Genomic DNA, 16,079 nt, shown 5'->3' with positions numbered 1-16,079 from the left:
AAGTGAATGCCTATCACCAGTCAACTAACCCTGACATTTACTGAGCCCCTCCCAGTATCTATTCCTGGTACTTTGATGTTTTTTTAATATTTAAATGCATCTCCACATAGTCCAAGGTAAAGCACAAAGTAATTGTGTACATTAAGTAAGTGACAACCTGTAATGGATTAAGAGCAGGAAAGTGTGTTTAATGGAGCATCAGTAGCACTGGTGCTGGGATCCTCCTCCACCTGAGACAGCATGTAAAATCAGCTGCTCTGCTGTGGCAGTGTTTGTTTATCTCTGAAGTGCTCAGTGAAGTGAGGGCTGTAAAGCTGTTTTACAGTGCTCTCACACCCCAGACTATTTAAACAATGTTTTGCTTCCAGTTCAGTGTAAGGTTGTGTATTACCGTAGGTCTGCTTGTGGGCTCTCTAATTACAGGCTGTGTGCTGTGCCAGTTTCTGCAAGCCTACAGGTGCTCCTCTGCTGTTACAGATGTAAGTTAAACAAACACCTGTGTTGACCTCCCAAGTATCAGCTGTAAGACCTGGAGTGTTTCAGTTTTTCTTACCCTTGTACCAGCTATGGGTCCATGACATCACTCCAAATCATCACAAAGAAGAAAAATAAGTAGTACATTTATTGAATCTCCACTTACTACTACTTCTAGCTTTTATTCAGACACTTGCGCTCAGCTTCGAGAGCCAAGAATTTCTTCATTATCATTCAATGTGAATGATGCTATACATGAATCCAGTGCAGGAAGTCGGGCTCTTCTCTCTAACAGGAGCGAGAGAGGGGTTTCTAGTCTTTCTGTCCTTTTTTTTTGGCTGCACAAAATAACCCTTTCCAAGGGCACGTGAAATAAAATACTATATCGCATACTATATACATTTACATACAACGGTAAATGCACCATTCATTCAGAAATACACAATACCTAAGGCTCAATGGAAAAGCTTGGTTGAAGCAACTTCTCTCTGGGTAGGAGAAAAGGAGCTCATGACAGGTCGTGGAAGTTTCCATACTCTGTATTCTTATGGATCCTGCCCCTCTGTTCTCAGGAACCGCAGCAGCCTCCAAGGACTGTCTGTGCCCAGGAGGGAGGAACGATGGCCCACACAGCTCCAAAGCCCATGGCTCAGTGACAGAAAACACGTACGACCGTGACGGAGGATTTCCTCTGAGAACAGTTATCCAGCAACTGCAGGAGGAGGCAAAGCACCTTCATGTACTTACTTGACTCTGCAGTAGTAAACTAAACAGCCCCTTTTGGACATTGAAAAATGCTTCTAACTCCAAGCCTTTCTGCATGATACTTTTAACTGTATTTTGCTTTCCTCCTTAGATTGTTGGACTGCATGGGGATTAAACAGGTGCCAGCTATCAGCATAGGTGGTAGGAACCCTGGAGCTCTTGGAAAGAGACAAATATTTGTTGGTTTGGGTTTTTTTTTAAGCTGATCAGACATGGGGAACTGAATTGTCTGCTTTCAGCTGTATCAGCCTTATTTGACAGTACCTGAGCTTTGCCTCCCCCAGCTTCTGTGCTGCACTAACACATGCCTCCAGAGTGTCCTAAAGGGACGTACTGCTCCTTGGTTATCTTTTGAAATGTCTAAAGTCCCTGCAGAGAAGTACTCGCCACGTTGCCACATGTGGCAACCTTTTCCCTATGATAACAAATCAGTTCGGCGACAGTAGCCACAGCTTTGCCTTTTCTCCCACTGCCCATTGACCACAGTCACTGGACGCTATCAGACCAACAATGCTGCAGGTAAGGAGAGGCAAATCTTAGGTCTATTACATCTGTCTCCAAGAAAGTGCGGCCTCCATCAGCCACACACAGTAGCACTGTAACTCATGATCATGGCCACTGTACTCCGCAATGGGGAGGAACAAGGTGCTCTTGTACCTTGCTGTTGCCAAATAGACTTGTAGTCTATTTACAAGCTGGGGCTCACTGGACTAGATTCCCTCTTCTATTAAGCTGCTGCTTTTTTCGCAGCAGTGGGATGAATAGCTCACCTCTTAAGTCTTTACTTCTGGACTCAGAGGCGTAACACGTTGACCCTCTAGCTACTGCCTGTTTCATATACTGAGAGGAGTATTTTAAACATAAAGTGTTTACGGTGCTCTCTCCCCTGCTCAAAAGTAGGGCAGGCATTCCAAAGCCTTCCTGTAAGTAAAAGTCAAAAGTGTAATAACACCATTAATACTCAAGAATGTGACTTGTACTCTATATCCCAGGGCAGCGTCAGAGGCGGCAGCCCTTCCCAGTGGTGGGGAAAGGCTCCACATGCACACTCTGCTCCTGCTCATTTGTCGAGTTATTTTGGCTTGACAATAGATGGCATCAAAGAGCACGTTGGAGCACCACACATCCCAATGGCACTGGGGGCAAGGGAGTCCCTCTCAGCTCCAGCTGGAGTTCTGCAGTTCCTCTCGGAGCCATGTTGGAAGGGGCTGCCCAAGTCTGTTCATCAGCTTGGATAATTCAATGTTGTGCTCGTGGTAGAAGTCTCTTAGGAACAGCCGTGACTGTGGAAAACACAGACCACATTAGTGGAAAATGTGACCCTGGACACGTTGCGTAGGTCATCTAGGACACAGATGGTAGAAAAATCCAGGTTGGGTTGCTGGGATGTTTCTACATCTCTTGCTGCCAACAGATTTGAGACAGTTACTTACCAAGGAATCCATATCAGGGTATTTTCTTCCTTTACTCTTTCCTAGGCATTTAGTCTTTCCTCCATCTAGCAGCTGGCACCAAAATCCTTTTGCTTCATCAAATCTGGAAAGGACATTTGTCTTTAAATGATACAGCCACATGCCCAATTAGTAGCAGCAGAAATTAAGTAACTTCTTAAGCATTTCCCATTTCAGTGTTTTACAAATTGGGTTTGGGTTTTATTTACTTATTTGTTCGTGGTTTTGGTTCCTTTTTTTTGGCACTTGACTACTTTGACAAGAAATCCATTCCAACTGTGACTGTCTCAGCTTTATGCACATTTCAGAGGCAACGTAGTGTTAACAGTATTTGTCTGTTAAGATTGGGGGGAGGAATAATAATGTTTTAGTGTATGTAAATTCTTTTAAATCTCCTCATTATAATTGAGAAGTATTGGAACCAGCCCCTCCCCATCCCCCAAGCATTTAAAAAAGTCAGTGTTTCTTTTCTTGTTAAACCACAGGTATAAGGCAATGCTGGTAACAGTGTCTGAGTATGGCCTGTCCCCTCAGATGGCCAAGGAGGAGTTTGAGGTTTGAGCAAGGCCCGCTACCAAACTCTGAGGTGAGCTGACCATTTATTTTCTGACCCTGGCTGAAGGGTACCAGCCAGTACCACGATTCTAAATAGTCCATTTACTATCACCACAAGTGCTCCAGCAAGTAAGGCTGTCAAATAATCTGACATTTCTAAACCTGCCCTTCCCTGGGGAGTGTGTGCCATCCCTTTGAAAAGACCTGTAGGAGGAGAACTGGATTGGTTCTCCTCTCCTTACTGTTAAAGGGCAATTGCCATATGCCTACACACACGCATACCACCCACCAACCTCAACAAGCATAGGCTGTGAGAGAAGAGATGAGAAAACACAGGTTTCAGCTGCAAAGAACAATATTCAGGATCTCCACTGAAGACTGTCAACTAGCACTTAATCTATTCAGATTAACTGCACTTGCAGTATGGGCAAGATCACAGTAATGGCTGAGTAACATCCTTCAGCTTATTAGCAGCGGGGTACTGCCTCTACTAACACTTCCTCAGCTAGCTCTGGGCACCTGTCAAGACCATGTCTTCTGTAATAATAGACTCACTATTTCAGAACTGTGCCATGTGTCCCTAATCTCCATCTGGTTGCAGATACGAGCAGCTTGTCACACATTTTTAATCTACCTCCGCTACTTTCTGTCAGCTATAACACAAAGCATAAAGAGTGCTAATAATTCCAGCACCTCTTCTGAAACCATGCAGACTAAAACATCATAGTTACTGCTGTGAGCAACTTCATGCTTCTCCGTGACAATGACAAAAAAACACCCCTTTCCCTATAATTTCTTGAAAGGCTAAGCTATGATGTCGGTCTCAGCATAGCATGTCATGCTATCTGAACCTAATTTTAGGGTTAGCCATACCTCTGAAACCATAGCAGGTCTTGTAGTCTTTTAAGTCTTGTATACTTCAAGGTAAGTATTCTTCTAAACAAGTGTTTACTAGTATCACACTTGGCAAAGGAAAAATCCTCACAAAATGATTTCCCTACCTGAGGGCCTGGGTGTAGTTGAACAGTGGTGTCACTCCCAAGAACTTCTGGATGTTGTCCATTACAGAGGCAGGATTGTGTCTCAGCTCCTGACCATCCACAATGAGAAGCTGAAAAGACAGCAGCCGCCTTAGCCTCTAACCGCCTGTGCTGAATGACACCCGTGAGCTTCCTGGATCTCAAAACTGCCCCTGGCCCTTGTGTGTGTGAGTAAAGGTTGCCAAAAAAGCCCATTTGTTCTAGAGCAACACAGTGAGGGGATGTGGCCTATTTGTCACCACAGATAGATAGAGAAGTTATAATATGGGCCACAAGTACCATAAACAGTAGACCTTGACAGGCTTTGCTTAATAAACTTGCCTTTGGCCAACCTCCCTGTAACTAAGCACTAAGGCCCAGCAGTAACACAATTTCCAGACTGTCTTTGGAAACCTCGTATGTCCTTTTTAGATGCCAGCAGCCACTGTGCTAAGTATTCTTCTGTAATCTCCGAGTATTCTCCTGCTACATGTGTGATAAACAATAATGAACAACATTTGTGCTAATAAATTACCCATTTCAAAGAACAGAACAAAAAACCAGACACATGAAGTGTGTTCTGGAGAAGGTTGGAGACCTGACCCATAATAAGTGCATGGATGGTGTGTCTGGCTGTATCATTCCTCACAGCAGTGACCTCCAGAAATAGCAGGGCAATGAGATGTAAGCCCAAGAATGTTTTCCCATGTCTCTTTTTAGGCTTGGCAGATCTGTCACATACAGTTTAGGCTGCTGCTTTGGCAGAGAATAACAGACTAAATGGGCCTTTGCTGGATTATAGACTGTCTGAGGATAACCCCAGCAGCGGAAAGAAAGAAACTTAAAGAAACATATTCTGACTCACGCTGTATTAGACAGTTTATAAATTTCTTTTGAATTTAGAGACAGTAATGTTCTTTGTTAATGGATGTTGCGCAAATTTATACACAAAACATAGAATCCTGACATCTCTGCAGTGAAATTCCCCTTCAGCAGGCGGCTAAAGGCTTTGCAACACAGGAACTAATAAGTGGCAGAGACACAGAGCCTCTCTTTAAAACAGTGAAACTGCAGCAAGTGGCTGAGTGCCTACTGGGCCTGAAGAGAGTCTCTGGCCAACATGAAAGGAAGGGAGCGCTTACACTGCTGAACTTCTCAATACTTTGGAGCTCTCCAGGAGATCGTAGTATGCTTCTGTACCCATTTACTTTTACAAACACAGTAAGGAGCAAAATCGGAGTATTCAAGCCTGATTTTCTTATTAGCTCATAACAGGAGGAATCAAGTGGCGGCTTTTGTTCCAGAAGACAAGACAGGAGGTCACATGAAAACAATGGGCTGGAGTGAGTGGGTAGCTGAAGCATACACACATGTAACAGTTCTCTACACTAAACCTACAAAGGGCTCCACACAACAGCCTCTACTGCCAAGCCTCCTACCTGCCCAGAGGGGTAGTGTGTTAGCCAGCGCTCTAGGTGAGTTGAATACCAGCCAGGGAGCAGGCACCGGCTTTGCAGGTTGCGCAGTTCCTGAGGGGCCTGGGATTTTGCAGAGATCACTTGGTAGAAGGTGTAATTGAGTGCCACAGGGTCATTGTGAGCACGCTGGTGCTGGAAAACATAAACTGAATTTAGGAGCAAGAACACAGAATTCCACCTTACGCATCTCTCTGCGGACCCCACTGACTTGGCACAACAACCCACCAGTGCCTTTGTGTGTAACTGTCCACACTCTGCAGGCAGCCTGCCTTACATCCCCTGGCCCCTCTAGGGAGATGGATCCACAGGATTTCCACTTCACCCCACTGGAACACCTCTCTGGCCCTCACCTACAGAACAGCGCTGGGAAGTTACCTGGTACCACGAATAGGCTCGGTCAGCAGGGTTGATCAGAACAGTAATGATTTTGGCTCGAGGGAGCAGGGCTGCACCACGTTTTGGTACCACCTCTGTGTCAAAGTAATTGGCACTCTTCTCAAACATGAAGTCTGTGCTGGCATTGGAGGGGATGGGAAAGAATTCCATGTACCTGCCAAACAGAAGGGACACTGGTGAGCAGCTTGGCCCAACAAAGAAATGGCACATGGCAAAATGATGCCCTTGTGCCTCGTGAACAGACACAGTTCACAGAACAACTGCAGCTCGCCAGGAATGCAGTGAATGGGAAGACAGGCACAGAGGATAAGGTGTGGTGGAGCACAACATGGAAAGTTGGAGATGATAAAAGGGCAAGAAAGTATTTTGCTGAGAGTGTGTTCCCCAAGTCTTTGGGCAGCGGAAAGAAAAGGCTGAGGGTAGGGTAGTTCTAATAGAAAAGAGGTTCAGTCCAAGAGTAAGGCCAGAATCAGCTGCATGTCCTGCCACTGACTGGTTGTTTAAACCCACCTAAACCTGTTTAAACCCATCTAACTCAAGTGTCTCTCTGCACATCTGTCCATAGCTGAGGCACAGGATAAAGATCACAGGAGCTTACATGGTATCTAAGGCATTTGAGTAAGGCAGAGGGCAATGTGTGGGACAGGGCACTGCAAAGTACTAGAAGACAGGTCTGTTGAAATTTAAGCTATACAACTAACTCAGATTCCATGCTAAACATGCATGTGATGCAACACTCCAGTCAAGTTGGATGACTTTTCCATGAGATGCACATAAAAACCTATGCTTTCTAGGCCTGTCAGCTAGTGCAACAGTTCTGTAGTGCTTGATTCCTGTGAGCTTTGCTCAAGTACTAACCCCCTTGTGATATCTTTTCAGCAGTCCTCTAAATGATCAGAGAAGTCAGTCAAAGTCTCCCAGAGCTCATGGGCAAAGAAACCCAACAGCAGAATGCCTTGCTGTCACAGAGCTGCTCTCAGAGCCATGCGTGAGCAAGCACAGTGCCACAGTTGACCTGAAGTCAATGCTTTGAGCAAGAAACACCTTTGAAATGTCTCTGCCTGGAAACACAGCGGCATAATTGTGCCATAGTGACACCGACAGGTGGAAAACATTAGCATACTTTTACACGTAAAGATCAAGGTATTCACGTGAACACTGGAGCCAATGTGAGGAATGCAGTGATGGCTGGAAGTCTGAAGAGCCCAGAACAACAGGAGGGAGGTTGTCCCCTCTGCACTGCCTCTTAACTCAGAAACGACAAAGGATTTTTAAATGAGTGCACTGTTACCTGTTTTTCATGTCAAAGGAAAACAAACCTCATGACAGCAGAGCATTCAACAAAGACTGAGTTTTTAAAACTCTATCATGCCTACAAGTCTCCTGGTGAGCAGGCAGTGAAATCAGAAATTACCTGTCCTGGTACCAAGCAGTTGGATTAGCAGGAAAACAGAGCATGCACTCATCAATAGCTATGAAAATAGCTGTTCAGAAATGGAGAAGCTACTAAGGTGGCTGAGGTGGACATACAGAGAAACTCAGGAGAAAGCAATGTAACATGGGTGAACTTAGCACAGAAGAGCACGTCAGGGTTCTTACCAATCAATTCCTTTATGATAGTTGGGTCCATTGAAAAACTGGATCTCCTCGAAGGTGGATGGACTTGGGAAGTTACTAGTGACGGCTGGATGCATGGTCAGGAAGAAGTGCACAGCTGTTGTGCCTGCAACGGGAATGAGTTAATGGGACCGGGGTCACACGTGACACTTGGCTGAATGAAAAGCTTTACCAACACTGCAAAGCAGAGTCCCCAGATGGGCATACTCCTACCATGTGTGGCTAACCCACCCTTCACTCATGCAGGTTACAACAGTGGTGACACCAAGCACTGAGATTGAACCTGACTGAACAGTTCAATCCCATGTGTCAGCTCATGCAGCTGATTTAAGTCACCTCCTTAGCATGACAGCTGTCACCCATGTTGGCTACCCCCACTGGTGGCACAGGCACACTGTCAAGGAGCAGAATGCATACCTGCCAAACACAAAGTGGCCTGGGCACTGCAGGACAGTATCACGTGTTTGGGAAGGAGGTGTGCTAGGGGCAACATTAGTGTCCTTGCATGGGAGTTCAGCTAGAGGTGCCTTGGCCTGCCTCTGCTGTAGATGTTTTTCCTTTTACTCAGCCAAACCCAATAATCCTGCTCAGCAAACAGCTGTAGCCTCCAGCAGGACGATAAATCAGCCAAGAGAGGGGTTTCTTACTGTGCCATTTCAAGCACCTTGGGCCATGATACAGAAGGGCTCATGCTGCACACACATCAACAGAGCTTCACCATGACAGAGGCAGGAGACAGCAACATGGCTGGGACAAGCTTCCTCCCAAGGCCAGGATCACTGCTTGCTGTGCGTGGTTGGTGGCTGCTGTTTCACTGGGCTACAGAGAAAGCCAAGGCTTGAAGACCTGGCTTTGGTTGAAAATTTTGTTCTCTTCAGCCTCGAAGGGACTCCTAGTACAGTATATACAGGCGTATCACTGCCAACCACAATGCCATAGCACTTAAGAGGTGGTGACAGAGGTCAGACAAAAGAGGATCTCTACCTCCCACTGACAGTGACATGGAGCACGCAGTGGGCACACAGATCTGCTGCAATAAAAGCACTAGGGGGCATTCACTGGAACCTTTGCCAAGCGGCTGTGTTTATCCCTGCTGACAGCTTATGCTTGTGATACACTAAGTAAAGTCATAGTTTCTCTTGGCTTACCTGGAAAAGCCAAACCAACTCTGCAGGTAAGGCTTTTCTCTGCAAATCGGGACTGAGCCAGCCACAGCACCAGTGTACAAAGTGCAGACAGGCTTGCCAGATTTAGGTTAGAGCAAACCTGAGATTCTCTGAAATGTCCTCTGTGGTCATTTGGCAGCTTGCAGAAAGGACAGCCATACAGAACTACTACACAGACCTTTCCAGCTCTCCTCTCTGGAGGAATGACAGGGAAGCTGCAATCTATCTTTAGATAAAGTATTCACATTACCAGTTTTCTGAGGTCCCACGATGAGGAACTTGGGGAGTCGATCACATGTTTTCTCTTTGGACCAGATATCCTTGTGCCTCTTATCATCACAGGGATTCTGCAGCACAAGTGATGGGATTAAGCATTACCACAGGAGCTAATGGAAAGGGGAGGAAAAGCTGGAAGGCCAGTCCTCTCAGGAAAATGCTATTAGCATATGAAGAACACTTCACAGCCACACTGCTACCCTGCCAGCGTCACAAATACTTAACTAAAAACACAGGAATGTTTTCCAAAAGCTCCAGGGTGACACCAGAGCCAAGGTCCCTCTGGGAGCATTAACCACTGGCCTTGCCCTGTGCAGTCATGCTGACCTGGGCCACCATGATGGTACAGCTCAACATCTGTGAACTTCTGGCACACAGACAACTCTATCACCTTCAGTTAATTTCATCTGCTCATTACCATGCAGAGAGCTGCTGCACTGGGATAAAATGGAATAACCATGTTTTAATTTAATGAACATGAATTCTGCAGTGTGAGATTACTTTAAGATTAATCATATTAACGTGCCTGCAAGCTCCTCCAGCACCAAACAGGGTTCTTCCTTGCACACTTAACATTTCACAGCAGCTTGCTCTAATTAATATGCCTTTTAGTGACCCAAATGCCTGCAAGCCTGCCCCCCAGTCACGTTTGACAGCCATCCCTGACCCTAAACTCACACCATGACTGTGTCCTGCTGCTCCTACTCCCCATCCCTTCCACCCTGCAATTTGCCACTTACAGCCTCAAGCCACAAAGGTTAAACCTAAAAACTTTCCTCATTACCCCTCTGTGCTCTGGACCAGCAGTCCTGCCACACTTTAAACGTGGGACATGCCTCTTCAAAACCACCAGGAGCAGTTAAAGCTGCCTTCTCACCTGCCACAAGGGATTCTTCTCCTGAGGAAAGATTTCAAAGTACTTCTTTGCAAGTTGGACAGGGGGCAATGTCTGCAAGCGAAGGTTGGTCCAGCACTGCACAAACTTCACCAAGCTCTCAAAAGTGTACAGTCCCAGACGGTCATTCCCATAGTTGGACAAGTGGGTCATGAAGATGCTGATCTGAAAATAGGGAAGACATGGGATAAATCAGGTAACAGTACTCATTCTTCTTAGCTTGGTTCCGCTGTCAGCAAGAGGCTGTTCACATCTCAGACTGCCCTGGCTGTCTCGGTTGATGGATCTTCATCTGCCAGGATACAGCACTGCCTTGATGTAGAGCTTGCAAGACAGGAGGAACTCAGGAGAGGAAGTCACAGACCTCCCAGTAAACCCTGGGAATGTTGGTGATGGAGTGGTAACTGAGCCCTGGATGTCAATGCAGAACAGTTTCAACATCCCAAATCAGATCAGGGACTCCCTCCTAGTCCAAACCTTGCAAACCTTTCATGGCAGAACAAGAGCTTCCCTTCCTCTCCCCAGGGCACAATCAGAGCAAGCTCTCTAGCTGCGGTGAGCAGCCAGGAGAGCAGGCCAGGGAGAGGAGCAGCATGCTGCAGGCCAGGGCACAATGGTGCAAGGATAGTTTTCACAGGAGTTATTTCTAGGGCCACAGCCTGTCAGCTTTCATTCACTTCAGAGCTGACATCTCAAGCATAAAGGAACAAGTGGCAATTCACACTGTAAAATACAAACAAACATATCTGGGGATCTGAACAGGGGCTGCAAAGATACACTGCACTAGGACATTGTCCTAGGAACAGATACCAGCTGATAAGGTTTTAGCTTGCAAGAGCCTTCAGCACAGGCAGCCCCTGAAAAATGTCCTGCCAAGCCTGAGGATGAAAACCCTTGGGCAAAGTGGCACAGAACACCCATGGGAGCCTACCCAGCACTGCAGTGCTCAGGAGCTGGTGTGCTATCCCTGCCTTGCCAAGCCATCTCTCAAGCATTTCCCTCCTGTCTGTGTTTCAGTACTTTAGCTTTTGGAAAGGAGTGCAAAAGACTCTTGTCAGCTTGACACTGGTGTATGGCTTTGACAGGTCCCATGGAATTGGGCATCCTAGTGCCTGTAACACAACAGCATTTTGCCAGACATAAACCACACCATGGCTACAAGTTAGCAAAACAAAAGCAGAACACTAAGACCAATGGAAGAATGACTGTGGATGATTTAGCACTCCCCAACCAGTGTCTGCTTGTGCAGGGAGGGAAAGAGACCTCAGTCACAGTAGGGGCATCCACTGCTGCACAGTTCAGGGCTGAATCCTGATGATGCCAGGTAAGATCAGGAGGCAACAAAAGGCTTCCCTGATGGGGGCAGGAATGGCTTTCCCACTAATAGCAGGGGAAGAGAAAAAGAGGGAAGCAGGAGACAGATGGTCTCGGGATGAAGACACTTGCTGGCACTCAAGAGGTCTAAATTCAGTCTTCTGTCCAGTGTTGCCATGGACTGGTCTCAGTGACCAGTTTTCCTTCTGGTTTCCTACTAAGCTGATAGAGAGGCCCTGACAGACAGGCTCTGGCACCTCCACTTCAAAGAGCAGCATGTGCTTGGTGCTGCCGTGTAAAAAGGAGATGGGCTAAATATAACACAGAGCAAAGGACAGGAAGATCTTCAGTGTAACTGCAGGGCCATGCCACGGAGCACATAAGGTGCCAAAGGATGTGTCTCATGTTGTATTTTTCCCATTTCTGGGGAACACAGGAATGTGGTGTGACAGCGAGTGCTGGCTCATCCCTTTGACTTGCCAGTGAAACGTTCAGAGGAAAAATTTGCTGCATGAAGCATGTGGCTCGCTGGCATAAACCAAGCACTGCAGCAGGGAGGACACAGGTCACCACCTGGGGTCCCTGCAAGCGCTCCAGAATAAAAACAACCTGCATGTTTGCATCCATGTGATCAGGGAAGCAACTGTGTCTCAAGAGCAAACACATTCAACTAAAAGGGCTCACACTGTCACCTGCAAACAGCCCCAAGTAACTGGATTTAGAAGACAAGCCCAACCAAAGGGCCATTTCCTTGTACTTGTGAGGATACAGTCATGTCCTGTAACACACATGCGCTGTTCAACAAGGCCTGGCTGCTTGCTCTGCCTCATCACAGCTACTGCTGCCAACACTGCTCTGAGCACAACTTCTGACATAAGCTACATTGAAGTCCCATCTCTCCCTCCCATGCACACCCAGGGACCCCAGGGACTAGCTTGGTAATAACACCTCCTTCCTCTCCCCTCCCTTCCACTGTCAGCATGCCAAGGTTTCCCCTCCTTTGCACTGAGGAAAGATGAGAGGAAAGGTCACAGGGAGCCTAAAATACAGAAAATAAGCGGGTATGAGCACCCCTGCAGTATGTAACAAGCAGCTGTGGGCACAGCAGTAACCTAAGCAGCCGCTTAGCGTGAGCAAAAGTGTTTGTCAGAAGTGATCAGCCTGTCTGCTGGGTATCAATGGCTATTCTCCTTCCTGACATCAGACCTTGTTCACCAGTCAGAACATCAAACATCTTCTGTTTGCACTGTGGAGTTAATCGTATGCATACAGGCTTAGAGACTCCTGCATGTGTAGATACACTCAAAGGGAGCTGGAAGCACCAAAAAGGACTGAAAGAGCCTGGTCCAAGTCTGCTACGGATCACTGCTGGGGCTCCAGGGCTGGCCAGCTTTCCATCAGGTCTATGAGATGGCTCTATCAGCAAGAGGAGGAATGCAATGGTCTGAGTCACCGTGCAAACATGAGCAATGAAGAGCATCTTAGAGCACAGTACTCCACTGCTCACACAGAGAGAAATGCTCCCCTGCCAAAAGGGAGCAAAACTGTAAACATCAGAATCATCTGAAGGTGCCTGAAAGAGTTTTAGTCACCGCAAAGAGCCAACAGTAAATCTGGCAAATAAGCTCATCCTATACCAGAGCACAACCTTCCCAAACCTTCTGGATCACAGATCACTGCCAGCTGCTTTGACCATCACAAACTTACCAGCAAATTTTAATGGGCAGCTCTAGAAACCATGTTTCTATGAACTGCTTGGCACAGCAATGATCCCTGGATTAGAACTCTTAAGTTTCACAGTAGCTAGTTCTGCAGGCATTCTTCAAGATCTGACAATTATGAAGTGCGACAAGGGGGAATTCACCCAGCGTATGGCAACAGAAACCCAGAAAAGCAGTGGTCACAGAGAAGAAAGCAGTTTGTTTCCCTCTGACTGATCACTCCATACGTCCCACAAAGAACAGCCTTCTCCTTACTACAGACTTCTATTAAGCAGGTAGATTTGGTCCTGTGCAAAGATAACAATTGTGTCTCAGCTGACAGGCACAGAAGGCTGGCTTCCAGACCTTGGGGATGGAAGGTTGGCTTCCAGACCTTCTTTCTACCTAGGGCTTCCAGACCAGTTTTCTACCTAGGGCTGTTATAGACCCGTATCTCCTGTGGATCATACACCAAGGCAGAGGTGGTCACAGGCTAACCTTCAGAAAGAAACACAGGGCCTGTTTGTAAACTACAGCCTGTTTGTGTGATGCACCCAGAGCACATTGCAAGGGTCTTTTCACTATCACAGTTCTACTTCAAGGAGAGCAGAGGCACTAAGCACTAGGAAAAACAGGAGACAAGAAAGAATTAAGCTCATTGAGGGGAAAAGCTTGAATTTATGATTCACTGAGCCTCTAGAGCCCTGACCAAAAGTAACTATATCTGCATATTCAACCCTGCAAGAGGAGAAGGCAGTGAAAGAAAAATCATGGAGAAAGAGGCACTGAAGTTACATGACAAAACCCACAAAAAAAGAATTCAATGACTGGGACCAGTACTCCAGGGTTCCCACCTAGGAAGCTAGGCAGAACGAACCTACTTTCTCTCAGATCTGCTTGCATGGCTTTTTGCCCATATTCAGGGCTGGTGGAAAAGATAATGGAGAAGTAAGAAGGTAGAAATTTGGAAGTCATGAGAAAAGAGATTAAACACCATTATATTTGGGAGTGGCTACATTAGAGGTAGACATTCTAAAATCACTATGTAAACTTGGCAAGCTGATGTCCATTCAGAGAAAGGGAAGACAACAGATGCCAAATCAGCTTTAGTAAGAAACAAATTTGGGTGGGGAATTGAGAATGTTACTGTACAATAAAAAAGAACAGCACGTTTTCCTGCTGCAGCCAACAAGCAGGAATGTGAGGGAGTGTGAAGGAAAGAGCTACAAAGATTTGTCTCCTAATTCCATACATTCAGGATCTTCTAAAAATTACTGCTTTTTTTGTGTGTGTTTCTCTTGCCACCTAGTACATCTTCACAGCTTCAATGGGGAGTGAGAAACTCATGTGATTTGTCATCCATGGCTAAGAACTGGGAAGGGACTGCATGGTGTTGAAGGTACTACTTTAGCTTTGTGTTTTGACTGAACTGTCAAGTACTGGAAGGGAAAAAGAAACACCTGTGTTAGATGCAGATCCCCCCAAATGCCTTAGGGTGACAAAAAAGGCACATAGAAATTGTTTTGAAGTGCATACATACTGGAAGAAAGGAGAGAACACTTCATAACAAAAGCCCAGAGAAAGCAATTATTGTGACCAAACTCATCAGTGAGCCAGCGGAGAAGCCAACAGGTGGCAGATGTGCAAGGAACAGAAGGAGCCAAGGCACATCTCACTTCTGATTCATGAAGATGCAGTGGTCTTGGTAACACCCACTCTACCTTGGGCCATACTCACTCAGTGTGTCACCCTGGCTAGTTTCTAACACTTGACACTGATGTGTCCTTGGCAGTGTATAAAGAAAAACATCATTAACTACAACGACTTCCTTGGCCCTCTTTTGCACATCTCCTTACCATCATACGGTGGTGCTTATACTGAATCCCCTGTGAGATCTAGTCCTTTTCCACATCAGGCACATCAGCCGAGATACCCATACACCGATTCCCCTTTCAGATTAACTTACTGGGTTTAGGAGCACTGTCAGGAAGAGTTCACCACCACGAATGCTCTTGTCCAACTCCTTTGAGCCACCAGGATACTCATTATAGAAGATAGTGTGAGTAAAAAGACCACAGGTCTGTCGAGGCAAGACCTAGCAGTATCAGAGAAAAGCAAAATTAGGTAAGAGGCAGATGCAGCAGGATCTGCCAGCGAAGTGTCAGAGCAGCACTCTGGATCAATATGAAGAGTAAGGGACATAATCGACAGGGGTTCAGAGAACTCTTTTGATATTCCTCCCAACCATTTACTCATCACAGCACAGACAAGTCAGTGGGATCTCAGTTTAGTCTTCTTGTGCTTGGTTCTGCTCTCTGTTCAGTACTGACCTCTGAATTGCACTGAGAAACACACAAACTGGCTGCAGCCAAGCTTTTTTTCTCTTTGCTTGACTTAGTGATTTTGGAAACACTGGTGATAATAAGATTAATGTCTCTGATACAGGTCACTACGAGACCGTCCCTTGGGCAAGAAAGTGGGCTCTATTCACCCAGCTGTGCTCACCATGATTCCATTATGGATGAATCCACGCCGGTACCGGGCAGGGCGCAGGTGTGGGTATTCCTCTGTGCTCGTTACTTGGATGCTCCAAACGGATTTCCATGCCTCATAGAGTTGTGTATGGACAGGATAAACCCCAGAATGATGGGGGGCTACAGCATAGCCCAAGTCTGTGGGAATCCCATGCTCCTGGAAGCAGAATATGCAGCCTGATCATTCAATACTTAACTAAGATCCTTAATAAGGAACATATTTAGCAATCAACTCGAAGTTGGAGCAAGGTGACAAAGCAACATGAAAACTCTCTGGATTGGGAAACCTGAAATACTGCTTGTAACTTCTTGTTTTATGAATCTATAGAAGTATAAAGGTAATTCTGTATCAACCAGGATGTTTAGCACTGGTAACAGCTGCTGTAAGAATGGTGGTGTAGCTTCCAGGTGTGACGAGATTAATTCACAAGCCTGAGGT

General features: G+C 46.2%; 1 protein-coding gene across 8 annotated transcripts in view; it reads right to left on the bottom strand.

The window, feature by feature from the left end:
• Nucleotides 1-604: 604 nt before the first annotated feature.
• The window catches only part of NDST2 (N-deacetylase and N-sulfotransferase 2), a 136,694-nt gene continuing 121,219 nt past the window's right edge, over nt 605-16,079 (bottom strand). For all 8 annotated transcript variants that reach the window (XM_062639482.1, XM_062639489.1, XM_062639536.1 and 5 more), the window contains 10 exons: nt 15,612-15,797; nt 15,073-15,201; nt 10,075-10,257; nt 9,172-9,268; nt 7,738-7,861; nt 6,118-6,292; nt 5,704-5,874; nt 4,247-4,356; nt 2,673-2,775; nt 605-2,522 (listed from right to left, as the gene is read on the bottom strand). In XM_062639482.1, the coding sequence (XP_062495466.1) occupies nt 2,397-2,522; nt 2,673-2,775; nt 4,247-4,356; nt 5,704-5,874; nt 6,118-6,292; nt 7,738-7,861; nt 9,172-9,268; nt 10,075-10,257; nt 15,073-15,201; nt 15,612-15,797 (1,404 nt within the window). In that variant the 3' untranslated portion in view covers nt 605-2,396. The remainder of the gene's footprint in view (nt 2,523-2,672; nt 2,776-4,246; nt 4,357-5,703; nt 5,875-6,117; nt 6,293-7,737; nt 7,862-9,171; nt 9,269-10,074; nt 10,258-15,072; nt 15,202-15,611; nt 15,798-16,079) is intronic.

The sequence above is a fragment of the Pezoporus occidentalis genome, unplaced genomic scaffold (genome assembly GCF_034315485.1).
Source record: "Pezoporus occidentalis ecotype Australia unplaced genomic scaffold, CSIRO_AGI_Poc_V1 ctg116, whole genome shotgun sequence".
NCBI classification, from domain to species: domain Eukaryota; kingdom Metazoa; phylum Chordata; class Aves; order Psittaciformes; family Psittacidae; genus Pezoporus; species Pezoporus occidentalis.
This window is presented reverse-complemented; position numbering and strand designations above follow the sequence as displayed.